Raw genomic sequence first — 14,640 nt, forward strand, 5'->3', positions numbered from 1 at the left:
CTAATAGGTTTCTTCATATTGAGGTTTTGCTCTATTCCTAGAATGATTGTTAACAATTCCTTCTCCATTGCCATGGTCTGTTTCTCCTTCAGGAAATATTGATGTTTCCTAAAACACTGTAGTTATTCCTTTTCTCCTTTCAGTCTCATAGGTTCTCTTTGAGCCATTTTGTTCACTCTGATGGCTTCAGCTACTGCAAAAATTCTCCTGTTTCCCGAATTTTCATCTTCAGCTTAGGTCTCTCTCCTGAGCTCTAGGTCATATATCCAGTTGCCAGTTGGACCTCCCCACATGTTTGAGCACAGAGACTTCAAACATGACATATCCAAATCTGTGTCTCTTCTGCCCATCATACACTTTACCCTTCTTTCCCAGTTTCAGTTCACAGCACCAGTATCCACCTGGCTGGGCATGCAGACACCCTGGTTGTAAAACTCCCCCTTCACCCTTTTCAGAGCAAATTAGCAGCAAATTCTTTTCCTTCTTTTCTCTTTTTTTTTTTAGGATTAGTTCCCTGTTCTGTATTATTGCTGTGTTGCCTCAATGTAGGTGGTCATCTCTCCCTCTGGTTTCTTCTCCTCTGCTTCTCCCGTTAAGCCCTTGCCCATTCTCCTTCTAGGGGATGACTATTAAAATGCAAATCCGCTCATGTCACTTGCCTCTTTGGACCAGCCCCTCATTATTTAGACCTTGTGGTTTAGGAAGTGGGGGCTGTTCACCCTGGGGTGGATTTAAGCAACCCTTTGGGATCTAGGAAGGAAATCTTAGAATGCCTGTGTACATGCTTTTAACTGATAAGTAATAGAGAACATGGTGAGTGCATCAAATTTCTTGTTGTTGGAATTAGGTCAAATATTTAAATGTAGAGTTGCTCTACAATCAGTTTCTTAAATACCTTTAGTGCCTTAATCTCATCACAGCCCAGGAGCAGTCCCCTGGACACGGTGCTGTGTGTACTTCCATTACTGTGGTGTGTGTTCTTCCTGCCCTCATGACTTCTGCTGTTGCCTCATATCCACAAGAACATGTGGTTCACGTTGAACAGCTAACATGTTTGGCTCTTCAGTGAAGCACAACCTGGTAGTACAAGGAACAACTGTTTTTCTGCCTCTTTAATACCCCAGTCTACCTTGAACATGTGTCGAGCCTACTTCATCTAACACATTATTCCAGGTGTGCATTTATCCCTGTCTCCATACCAGATCATAGGCTCCTTTGAGGAGCAGAATTTTATTCATCCTTTTATCCCTAGCAATAAGGACAGTCCCAGATTTAGAAGGGAAACTGTATGGTAGTACTTTTAGGAACTAGTGAATAAACACAGAGGTAGGATATTTCTGCTGTGATTACTCTTTATCCCACAATATAGAGTACAAAGCGTGGCGCATCCTGTACAAGACAAAGTACACACAAAAGAATGAACTCCCAGACTTCCTGTTCTTCTGACCCAGGCTGATGAATTGAGAAATGTGCCGTTACAGGGGTTGGTGTCATTTGAGGATGTGGCTGTGTACTTCACCTGGGAGGAGTGGCAGGACCTGGATGATGCCCAGAGGACCCTGTACAAGGACGTGATGCTGGAGACCTACAGTAGCCTAGCGTCATTGGGTGAGCGAAACTCTCCTAATAACTGCCAAGCGCAAGCGTTTTTCCTTTATTGGTAACTGTATGACTGTTCATGAAAGTAAATGCTACTTAGGTTTACGATTCTAGGCCGAGAAGAATATGTGTGTTCACTTCTCCAGTTAAAGGTTCAAATTGCTCTTCGTTGCACAGCTCCTGCAGCTGTTCAGTTGTCATTCTTCAGAGGCCGTCAAGCGGTTTGGCAAAAGTCCTACATTATTTCTCATCAACAGGGCATTGCATCACCAAACCTGAGGTGATCGTCAAGTTGGAGCAAGACGCAGAACCGTGGACTGTAGAAGCACCCCCAAACCAGAGCCTCCCAGGTGGGTCCATGCGTGCTGGGCAGGGAGGCTGGGAAGAGGAGAGCACGGCAGATGTTGGCCGCGCTGACCTAATTTTCACCTGTGGTTTTCCCCAGGTCCAGAGCTGGTGAATAATGCATCAGACATGTGTGTTATTCAGTCTCCAAAGGTGCATAAACCACCTCCCTTTGTTTTTCTTAATAACTTCTATCTACCCAAATCCAATCCCTACTTGCCTCCTCTTACAACTTTTTCTTCGTTAATCAGATTCTGTGGGTTCTCAGATGCCCTCCTTTCCTCCATTCTCATTCACTGTTTTCTTTCAGGCATTCTTTCGTACATTCATTTATTCTTTCAACACATGTTAACTGAGCAGTTTTTAGGCTGGTCATTTTGTAGTTTAGGGATAACAACAGTAATCAAATGTCCCTCCTTTTATTACTGTATTTATTTTATGATTTTATTGGTGTCATGTTGGCTTAAAACATTGCGTAGATTTCAGTTGTACATTATTATATTTCAGGTTCTGTATAGACTGCATTGTGTTCACTACCAATCGTCCAGTTTTTATCTGTCATCACACATATGTGCCCCTTTATCCCTTTTGCCCTCCTCTGGTCCCCTTCTCCTCTAACCATTAATCTGTTCTTATCTGTGTGTTTGTTTATCTTCCACATATGAGTGGAATCATACAGTATTTGTCTTTCTCTGACTTATTTCGCTTAGCATAATACCCTCAAGGTCCATCCATGCTGTCGCAAAGGGCATGATTTTGTGTTTGTCTTTGTCTTTTTTATGGCCAAGTAGTATTCTATTCTATATATATATACACACACTATGTCGTCTTATCCATTCATCCATTGATGGGCACTTGGGTTGCTTCCACACCGTGGCTAATGTGAATATGCCACAATGAAATGGGGTACATAAGTCTCTTTGATCGTTGATTTCATGTTCTTTGGATAAATACCCAGTAGTGGAATGACTGGGTCATGTGATATTTCTGTTTTTAATTTTTTGAGGAATCACCACACTGTTTTCCATAGTGGCTGCACCAGTTTGCATTCCCACCAGCAGCATATGAGGGTTCCCTTTTCTCCACGTCCTCTCCAACATTTGTTATTTCTTGTCTTGTTAATAGCCATTCTGACAGGTGTGAGGTGATACCTCATTGTGGTTTTGATTTGCATTTCCCTAATAATGAGTCACGCTGAACATCATGTGCCTGTTAACCATCTGTGTATCTTCTTTGGAAAAATGCCTGTTCTTTCATATCCTCTGCCTATTTTTTGATCGGGTTGTTCATTTTTTGTTGTTGAGTTGTATGTTTATATATTTCAGAAATTAACCTCTTATCAGATACATGATTTGCAAATATTTCCTCCTGATGTCCCTACTTTTAAAGAGATTATAGTATATTGCAAGTCAGAATAAAACAAAGATACAATATGTTAATTAGTGGGATAAAAACCACAAAAATGTTTCACCATGGTGAGAGAGAAAAAAATGGGCTGTGTTATCTTAGGAAGGAAGCTTTAAAAAAGCAGTTTTAGAGGAGATTTTTAAGGATTTACTTTGGGATAGCTTAAGTTTGAGATCATTATTAAATATTTAATTTGGGATAGTTTGTTGAGATGACTGTTTTCCAAAATGACTCATAGCACATAGGGGGATATATCTGCACTAGAAAGTGGACATCACTATTAGAAGATGTGAAATATCACTAGCTTACCTGGCATTTAAAGGCATAGAATTAGAGCAAATCACCTAAGGAGTTGTTAAGAAAATGAGAGGAATATAGGACCAAGCCTTCTCAGTCGTGAAAATAAAGGTATCATGAAGCTGAGAAGGACACTGCAAAGCTTTCGGCATGGAAAGGGGTGGTGACATGGGAGGAGAACCAGGAAATCATGATTTCTCAAGGCCAATGGAACCAAGGGTTTCAGGATGGAGTTGCTCATATGAAGTCATTGTAAAACAACAGAGAATAAGATCCATACCTGGACCCCATTGTCATTGAAACTAGGAGACAGCTGACACTCTAAAGCATAAAATATAAGCCGTCAGAAACAATGAATTATCAAGCAGGGGTGCACATACCAGGAAGTGAAGTAAGAACGCCATGACTGTTGAACTAAGAAGGAACAGGAAAAAGACTTTTCAAGGATGGTGGGCACAGCATGGGTGTCAGAACATAAATCCTTTAGAGCAGCAGAGAGAGGTAGCCCAGTGTGGGAAACTAGAGTCTCCTGTACCTGTTACGGTTCTGAGAAGTGCAGGATATAAGGTTAAAATTCAAAATCTGCAGGAAGCTGTATTTGTATGGAATAGAGAAGAAAGATTATGCATTTGAAAAACCTCCCAGATGTATATAGCCATTTCCCATGGAGGAGTAAAACTAAACAAATATAAGTGGAAAATTCTTGTCCCTGAGCAGTAATATTGCTTAGGTGACAGATGAATGGCCCTCCCTCGTATTCTGTAAGTAGCTGATCAAGGAAAATTATGCTATCTTCAAGGCCAAATGACCAGAGAAGGACTAGCACAAGATACCTGTAGTTATTATGATAATAAAATAGAGAAAAGAATGGAAACATTGTGGGTGAAAAGTTCTCAACTGAAATCTACATCTGGAGAGTAGGCGAATATTTTGACGAAATATTTTTCATGAATTAAAAAAGAAAAAAAAACATGATTTGACATTAGAAAATCTATTAACAAAATTTGTTACGTTAATTCAGTAGGGAGAAGAATCATACACTCCTCATAAAATCAGTACCTATTATTGATTTCTAAAGAGTCTTGTTCCACTGGAACAGAAGGAAACCTATTTACCTTTATGTGAGCATTCCATGAGAAATGCTTAGGTGTGGTTCATGGGTATGGTTATTTTCATCTCGTTTTAGATGTGCAGACTGTGGGTGACCTGATGGAGACCAGCCAGGAAAATTACGGCAGACGTTTGTGGCAAGCTGTAATCACCAACAGCAAAACATCAACTAAGGAGAGAACTGACTTAGGAAAAACGTGTAATCTGAGCTCAATCTGTATTTCAAAACTGATTATAAATAGTGGAAACTGTTCAGGAATGAAGCCAGAGGAGTTTAATGCGTTTGAGAACACCTTTCTCCGTAGTGCACCTGATGAGATGCCTGCTGGAGAGAAAGCTGAGGACTGTCCTGTGACCGGGGAATCCCTCAGATGTGCTGAGCATCCTAGTCATCCTCAGGAGACTCAAACTGTGCAGCAGGCTTCTGCATTTAGTGGACGAGGGAGAGGCTTCAACAAGGAGGCAGTAGTCCTTACACATAGGAGGGCTCGCATGGGAGGCACTGCCTGTAGATATAATGGACACTGGCAAGCCTGTGATGAGTCAGCTCTCATTGCCCAAGAGAGACGTCACGTAGGGGAGGATCGCGATCGATGTAACGAATGGGGGAAGACCGTTTGTGAGAAACCAACACAACTGAGTCTTCACAGAGCTGATTTCAAGGAGCAACACCATAAATATAATCAAAGTGGGAATAATTTTAGCAAGAATTTACAGTTCACTCAGCTTCAGAGAATTCAGTTAGGAGAAAAAACTTTTCAATGTAATGTATGTGGTAAAACTTTCTATAAGAAGTCTAATCTCACGAAACATCAGAGAACTCATACAGGGGAGAAACCCTATGCATGTGATGAATGTGGGAAATCATTCTACCAGAAGCCGGCTCTCAGTGTACATCAGAGAATTCACAGGGAGACGCCTCATGAATGCAGTGGCTGTGGTAAAACTTTCCATAAGAAGTCAGCTCTCACGGCACATCAGAGAACTCACACAGGAGAAAAACCTTATGAATGTAAAGAATGTGGGAAATCCTTTGGCCACCGGCCAGCCCTCACTGTACATCAGAGAACTCACACAAGAGACAAACCTTATAAATGTAATGAATGTGGGAAATCCTTCTGTGTGAAACCAAAACTCACTGTACATCTGAGACTTCACACAGGGGAGAAACCCTATGAATGTGAAGAATGCGGGAAAACATTCTACCAGAAGTCAAAACTCACTGTACACCAGAGAACTCACACAGGTGAGAAACCTTACAAATGTAATGAGTGTCGGAAAACCTTTTGTGAGAAGTCAACCCTCAATAGACATCAGAGAACTCACACAGGAGAGAAACCCTATGGATGTAAAGAATGTAGGAAAACTTTCTATCAGAAGTCAGCCCTCACTGTACACCAGAGAACTCACACGGGAGAGAAGCCCTATGAATGTAATGAATGTGGAAAAAGCTTTTGCCAGAAGTCACACCTCAGCAAACATCTGAGAACTCACACAGGGCAGAAATCATGTATGGTGGAGACTGGCTATGTGTATGCCAAAACTCACTTTCTTTTTCTGTTGGGCACACAGTTAGCCTGCGTTTCTCAGCCTCCTTTGACTATGGGTTGGACTATGTAACTGGCCAGGAGAATATGAACACAAGTGGTGAACATTACTTCCAAGGCTGACTACAGAAATACTTCCATGCTCGGGGCCGGCTTTGTGGCTGAGTGGTTAAGTTCGCATGCTCCACTTTGGTGGCCTGGGGTTCACTTGTTTGGATCCTGGGCATGGACCTGCACACTGCTCGTGAAGCCGTGCTATGGAGGCACCCCAAATAGAAGAACTAGAATGACTTACAACTAGGTACTGGGGCTTTGGGCAGAAAAAAAGGGGTGGGGGGGAGATTGGCAACAGATGTTAGTTCAGGACCAATCTTCCTCATCAAAAAAAAAAAAAATGTATATATGCTTCTATGCAGGGACCAGCCTCATGGCATAGTGGTTAAGTTTGGCATGCTCCATTTTGGCAGCCTTGGTTTATGGGTTCAGATCCTGGGCATGGGCCAACACCACTCATCAGCCATGCTGTGGTGGCAACCCACATATAAAGGGAGGAAGATTGGCACAGATGTTAGCTCAGGGTTAATCTTCCTCAAGCGAAAGAAGTGGAAGGTTGGCAACAGATGTTAGCTTAAGGCTAATCTTCCTCGGCAAAAAAGAATAAAAAAAATTCTTCCTCTCTGACTTTGTACCCTGTGGTCCTGAAGGTCAGATTACCCCCAGGTTTCCCTTGGGAGCATAGGATGAATGTGGCAATCCTGACTTAAGACAGAAGGGATGGAATGGGGAGAGCAGAGATCTTGCCAGCTCTACCTAAAAAAATCTCCATTTGTACTCTTCACATGAGTGAGAAATATTTATTGTTGATCCCTTCCACGTGTGATCTATTTACAACATTACCAGTTCACTGTAGCCGGTTCATTTGATGAATTTGGCACAGCCTTCTGTGAAAAGTTATCAGTCCTTGTGTAGAAAATTCCCACGGGAAAGAACCTGTGTTGTCATCGTTCATCCCCAGTTCAATTGATGGAGAAATCAAAGAAATCATGGGAAGAGATAATGCAACAGATGGAGTGCCTTTATTGGGCAGAGACAGCTCTTTGAACACTGAGAATAAAGTAAAACCTTATAAATATCTTTAATGTGTCAAGACTTTCAAGAAAACTTCCAACTTTAGGTATAATGTAATTTTTAATGATGGGAAAACTATCAGTTTCGGTTGTGTGGATGAAGTTTTCAGATAGAGATGTTAGATATTTATTGAAAATTTTAAAGGAAAGGACTGTAGACTGGTGGTTCTCTCCTGGCTGTGATTTTGCCTCCAAGGGGACAGTTGTTAAGGGTTCTCCTGGTACCAGCACACAGGCGCTTCTGCCTTTTCTATCCAGAGCTCTTGATGGCCTGTGGAGATTCTAGGGGTGGGGAGACAGACTCTGCCTCTCGAGGGAAGTGTTGCAAGAGCACATTGCAAAAGAGAATGTGGGGGGGCTGGCCCCGTGGCTGAGTGGTTAAGTACTGACGCTCCGCTACAGGCGGCCCAGTGTTTCGTTGGTTCGAATCCTGGGCGTGGACATGGCGCTGCTCATCGAACCATGCTGAGGTGGCGTCCCACATACAACTAGAAGGACCCACAACAAAGAATATACAACTATGTACCAGGGGGCTTTGGGGAGAAAAAGGAAAAAATAAAATCTTAAAAAAAAAAGAGAATGTGGGATGGGACGTAGTCCGTGGCCATCTTGGGAGGTGGTCTGACACTGCCCACCTTCTGGCCACAGAGTTCACATTGCCTCCACGTGCAAACTGTACTCGCGCTGTGCCCAGTCTCCCGAAGCCGGCATCATGGCAAACTGCAGGCTGGGACCTAGGCTCTGTCTCTATCGCTTCTGAGCACGCAGGCTCTTTGGGCACAGTTCCTTGTGTGTGTTTGCTCTTGGTCTGAAGGTGTGACCTGCAGGGACCGGTTCCCTGCTGTACACACTCAGCATACAACGGTGGCAGAGGTGGGATACCAACAGATGGTCCCTTCAAAGGGGAGGGGGCGGGAGGCGTCAGCTGTCGCTGGTCCATAGAAACTCTGAGATGCAGCAGGCACACCGTCAGGTCCTTGACCAGGCGCAGTGGTTCTGGGCATGATTTCCAAGGCTCTGGACCCTGTGCTCTGAGGCATCCTCCCTTTTCCACAGCACCTAGCCTGATTTTGTAACCCACTGGATCCTTCAGTCCTACTTCCTGCCCAGGCTCTTTTCATTACAACTTTTTCTAAATCTTGTATTTCGAATTGATCTAATTCCTTTTAAAAACTTTTTGGATTTCTGATGTACCAAATTATAGTCCTCTCCATTAGGTGAAAGCCACACCCACATTTTCTCTGGAACAGGATTCAGTCCACCTCGAACTGAGAGTGATGTGGGGACAGGGCCCCTAAGATTTGTAAAAGCCCTATTTCTCACCTATTTGTGAGGACCTACAAGGGACATTCTTAGAGTTTCAAGAAAGGGCCTTACAGCAACGCCCTTGGCCGGAGATTGACTCTGAGGCTGTATTTTACTGGTAGCATCCTGAAATTGATCTGTAACCTGAAGCCACTTCCTACTTCGATAATCCTGTTCTGACTGGAGGAGCTGGGGAGGAGGAACAGCTTTATTTTCAAACCAAGCTAGTCCTGGCTCCTTTGTATTTTGTCTAGATTCTTCTTTAAAACTGAACAATTTCTCATTTTTGGTTCATTTCCCTCAATCCATGCCTTATGGTATGTGACTGCCAGCTGTGAGTTTTTGTCTCAGCTAGAAACCCACCCTTGGTTGCTCTGCTCTGGGATGCTGGCACTACATTTCTCCTTTCCCAGCTGACAAAATCTTTGACTTTCACAGGAAAGGGCCTGGAGGGAGGTTGCAACCTGAGCAGGAAGATGGAGTTTGTTCTTCCTTCTGTGGCAAGTATCCATGCGGTGTGAGCATAGCTGGGTGAAGGTGGGGCAGGAGGGAGACCCTGGCATGGTTCATACCGCTGGTCTTCCTTCCTCAGTGGTGGCTTGCACTTTTTGGCACCTTTCTTTGCAAGCACGGTGGCAACAACTGTCACATATCCCTGGCCAGAGGCCTCCCTCGAGCGTTTTGTTACCAGAGAGGCAGGAACCACATTCCCGGGGCCACCGTGCCTCAAGTGCAAATGTCAGCCTTCCCAGGACCTCCTCCGTGCTCACCCGCCCTCAGCTGTTGAGCTGGCAGCCACTTACTGCAGTGGCTGCCTCTGTGTATCTCAGGACGACTTCTTTATACCTTTTAATCGTGTTGACCTTAAATGAATAGCCAGTTATTTCTCCAACAAAAATGGTTTATTTCGGGGTCAGCAAAGAATTGCCATTTGGGATCTGCAACCACGGTGAGCCACATGTAAGTCCCCTGCAACAAAGGAAGGAGACACTCTACGGAGGGGAGGAGGAAGCTGAGAGGGCTGTTGTGGACAAAGTCCCAGGTGTAGTGGCCTTTCACTGGCTGAGTTGTGCCAGTCTCCCATGGGCTGAGCTTGCTGGTCAAGAAGAGGAAGTCTTCCTGTCGGGCTCTCCTTTCAACGTAGGGCATGAGAGCTCCCCCTTCTGGCCTCCTGACTCCATTTTAATAAGGTTTCTCGAGTAATTTCCCATATGGTAACCTCTCGTGGTTCATTCTTGCTGTTCAAATTTCCCGATTCAAATTACTGCTGTGGCTTCTGGAAGCTGAGCACACCCTCCCTGATGCGGTGGATAACAGACACATTTGGTACTTTCAAGTCTACCTGGAGTTCTTTGTGCCAGTTTACACGTTACCACAGTCAGCAGTTGCCAAAGTTTTCACCACTCCATAACAGGACATTTCCTCAAGCCTCAGGTTTCCGAACTGTCCTTCAAGCTCCCATTAAAGGTCTTGGGGCCCTTCAGCCTTCACCTGCCACCTGGTCCCAAAACCAATTCACGTGTTTTAGGATTTGCTGAGGCAACACCTGTTTATAGGTACCAAATTCTCTGTAAATCACCTGTTGCTGTGAAATAAACCAACCACAAAAGCCCTGTGGGAGCCAGCATTTCCTCCTTAAATCAGTTTGAAAGCTAAAAGATCTCTCCAGATGTGGAATGCTGAATAACGTCCCCCAGAGATACCAGCCCTCAATCCCTGGTACGTGGATGTTACCTTACACTGAGAAGGCTTCTGCAGAGGTGATTGAGGTCAGGATTTGCAGGTGAGATTATGCTGGATTACCCAGGTGGGCCCTGAATGCACTCACAGGAGTTCTCGTAAGTGAGAGGCAGAGGGAGGATGACATGCACAGAAGAGGAGAACCTGGCGCATCCGCCATGGGAAAGATGGGAGTGGTGTGGCCTCAGGAGTCCCAGCAGCCACCAGACGCCAGAAAAGGCAAGAAAGGGATTCTCCCCTAGAGCTTCTGGAGGGAGCGTGGACCTGCCGACACTTTGATGTCAACCCGGTGACCCCGATCTTGCACTTCCATCTGCCAGAAGTGTGAGAGAATGAATTTCTGTTGTTTGTTAGTTTGCTTAGTTTTGTCCCTTAAATTATCTTTAATTTCCCATCACAAATTATGAAAGTCTTGCCTCGAAGCAGCATTCTTGGTTCAAAATCATTTCTCTCAAGTTAAAATTTTTTTCTAGCTTTAATGAGGTACAATTGACAACGTACAACATCGTGTTATGATATATGTAGACATCGTGAAATGATTACCATAACCTAGCTAATTAACATATTTATCACCTCACGTAGTTACCTCTTTTGTATGTGGTGAAAACAATTACGATCTATACTCTTAGAAAATTTCAAGTATACGTTTCAGTAGTGTTATTAACTGTAGTCACCATGCCGTCCATTAGACCTCCAAAACTTATTCATCCTGCCTTACTGAAACTTTGTACCCTATGAGCAACATCTTCCCATTTTGTCTACTTCCTAGCCCCTAGAAACCACCATTCTACTCTCTGCTTCTATGAACTTGACCTTTTAAAATTCCACATATAAATGAGATCATTTCACTTAATGTAATGTCCTCCAGGTTCATACATGTTGTTGAAAATGACAGAATTTCTTTATCCCTTCATCTGTTGATGGACATGAGGTAGTTTCCATACTTGGCTATTATGAATAATCCTTCAATGAACATGGAAGTGCAGACATCTTTTCAAGACCCTGATTTCATTTCATTTGAATATACACCCAAAAGTGGGATTACTGGATCATTTAAAATTGTTATAAGCTCCAAACTTTTTTTCATAATGGCTGTACCAATTTACATTCCCTCCAACAAGTGTGCAAGGCTTTCCTTTTCTCCACATCCTCACCAGCATTTGTAATCTCTTCTTTTTGATAATAGCCATTCTAACAGGTGTAGGGTGATATGGAATTGTGGTTTTGATTTGTATTTTCCTGATGATTAGTGATGTTGAGCACGTTTTCATATATCCGTTGGCTATTTGAGTGTCTTTTGAGAAATGTCTATTCGGGTCCTTTGCCCAGTTTTTATTCCAGTTTTTTCTTGCTATAGATTTGTTTGAATCCTTTATATATTTTGGATATTAACCCCTTGTCAGATGTATGGATAACAAATATTTTCTCCCATTCTGTGGGTGGTCTTCTCATTTGTCTATTTTTGCTTTTTTGCCTGTGCTTTTGAGGTCAAATCCAAAAAGTCATTGCCCAGACCAATGTCAAAAAGCCATTTCTAAATGATTTCTTCTAAAAGTTTTACCATCTCAAAATTTAAATCTTTAATCCATTTTGAGTTGATTTTTGTAAATGGTATGAGATAGGGTCCTATTTCATTCTTCTGAATGTGGAGATCCAGTTTCCCCAACACTGTTTATTGAAGACACTGTCCTTTCCCCATTGTGTGTTCTTGGGCATGTTTGGCAAATATCAGTTGACTATAAATGTGCGTATTTAACTTTGGGCTTCCTATTCTATTCCATAGTTCTATATATCTGTTTTTATGCCAGTACTATGCTGTTTTATTCACTATAGCTTTGTAGTATATTTTGAAATCAGGCAATGTCATGCCTCCAGCTTTGTTCTTCTTGCTCAAGATTGCTTTATCCATTCGTGCTCTTTTGTGATTCTCTATGAATTTTAGTGCTGTTTTTTTATTTCTATGAAAAATGCCATTGGAGTTTTGATAGAAATTGCATTGAATCAGTAGATCCCTTTGGGTGGTAGGAATACTGCAACAGTATTAACCCTTCCATTCCAAGAACACAGGCTGTCTTTCCATTTATTTGTGTCTTTTCAACTTTCTTTCATCATTGTTTTATAGTTTTCAGTGTACAGATCTTTCACATTCTTGGTTAAATTTATTGCTAAGTATTTTATTGTTTTTGATACTATTGTAAATGAGATTGTTTCCTTAATTCCTTTTTTGGATAGTTTGTTGTCAGTACATAGAAATGCAGCTGATTTTTTAATGTTGATTTTTGTATCCTGAAACTTTACGGAGTTCATTTATCAGTTCTAACAGTTTCTTTTTGGGGAAGCTTTACGATTTTCTATATATAAGATCATGTCATCTGCAAACAGAGACGATTTTACTTCCTTCCTCCAAATTTGGATATCTTTTATTTCTTTTCTTTTCTAACTGCTCTGGCTGGGACTTCTAGTACTATGTTGAATAGAAGTGATGAGAGCGGGCATCCTCGTCTTGTTTCTGATCTTAGAGGAAGAGCTTTCAGCTTTTCATCGTTGAGTTTGCTGTCTGTGCACTTGTTATATATGGCCTTTATTATATTAAGCTACATTCCTTCCGGACCTAATTTGTTGAGAATTTTTATCATGAAAGGATGTTGGATTTTATCAAATGCTTTGTCTGCATCTATTGAGATGATCATATGGTTTTTATCCTTCATTCTGCTAATGTGTTATATCACATTTATTGATTTGCATATGTCAAACCATCGTTGCATCCCAGGGATAAATTCCACTTAATTAAAGCATGATCTTTTAATATGCTGTTGAATTAAGATTGCTAGTATTTTGTTGAGGATTTCTGCATCTATGTTCATCAGGGATATTGGCTTGTACTTTTCTTTTCTCGTACTGTCTTTAGCTGGCTTTGGTATAAGCATAATGCTGGCCTTGCAAAATAAATTTAGGAGTGTTCCCTCCTTTCCACTTTTTTGGGAAGAGTTTGAGAAGGATTCGAGTTAATTCTTTAAATGTTTGGTACAACTCACCTGTGAAGCCATCTGGTCCTAGTTGGAAGATTTTTGATTACTAATTCAACTTCCTTACTAGTTATAAATCTATTCAGGGGCCAGCCCCGTGGCTGAGTGGTTAAGTTCACTCACTCTGCTTCGGCATCCCAGGGTTTCGCTGGTTCAGATCCTGGGCACAGACCTAGCACCACTCGTCATGTCATGCTGAGGTGACCTCTCACATAGCAGAGCCAGAAAGACCTAAAACTGAAATGTACAACTATGTTCTGGGGAGCTTCAGGGAGAAGAAGAAGAAGAAAAAAAAGGAGAAGATTGGCAACAGATGTTAGCTCAGGTGTCAGTCTTTGGGAAAAATAAATAAATCTTTTCAGATTTTCTAATTCTACATGATTCAGTTTTGGTAGGTTATTTCCAGGAATTTTTCCATTTCTTCTAGGTTATCCAATTCATTGGCATATAATTTTTCATAGTAGTCTCTTATGATCCTTCATATTTCTGCTGTATCATTTGTAATGTCTCAATTATCATTTGTAATTTTATTTATTCGAATCTTTCTTTTTTCTTAGTAGTCTTGCTAAATATTTGTCAATTTTTGTGTCTTTAAAAAACCAGATCTTAATTTTGTTGATTTTTTCTGTTTTTCTGGTTTCTGTTTTATTTATTTCTGTTCTAATCTTCATTATTTCCTTCCATCTGCTATCTCTTGGCTTAGTTTTTTCTCCTTTTTCTCGTTTCTTGAGGTGTAAAGTTAGGTTGTTTATTTAATATCTTGCTTTTTTTAAAATGTAGGCATTTTTTTGCTATAAACTTCCCTTTTAGAACTGCTTTTCCTGCATTCCTTAAGTTTTGGTATGATGTTTTTCATTTTCATTTGTCACAAGATAACTTTTGATTTCGTTTTTGAATTCTTTTTTGACTCATTGGTTCTTCGGGAGTATGTTGTTTAATTTCCACATATTTGTGAATATTCCAATTTTTGTTTGGTTAATGATGTCTACTTTCATACCCTTGTGGTTGGGAAAGATACTTGATACTTGATAGGATTTCGGTCTTCTTAAATTTGTTAAGGCTTGCTTTGTGGCCTAATATATGACCTATTCTAGAGGATGTTACATGTGTGTTTGAGAAGAATGTGTATTCTGCTAC

At 41.6% G+C, this 14,640-nt stretch overlaps 1 protein-coding gene across 1 annotated transcript; it reads left to right on the plus strand.

Moving 5' to 3' along the window:
- Window positions 1-1,451: 1,451 nt before the first annotated feature.
- LOC124233534 (zinc finger protein 717-like) lies at window positions 1,452-6,676 on the plus strand (the record flags this gene model as incomplete). Its single annotated transcript, XM_046650680.1, has 3 exons — window positions 1,452-1,608; window positions 1,857-1,949; window positions 4,835-6,676. Coding segments are annotated over 3 exons (1,794 nt in total), but the record flags the coding sequence as incomplete, so codon positions are not given.
- Between the last annotated feature and the right edge of the window lie 7,964 nt (window positions 6,677-14,640).

Source organism: Equus quagga, unplaced genomic scaffold (genome assembly GCF_021613505.1).
Source record: "Equus quagga isolate Etosha38 unplaced genomic scaffold, UCLA_HA_Equagga_1.0 204415_RagTag, whole genome shotgun sequence".
NCBI lineage: Eukaryota > Metazoa > Chordata > Mammalia > Perissodactyla > Equidae > Equus > Equus quagga.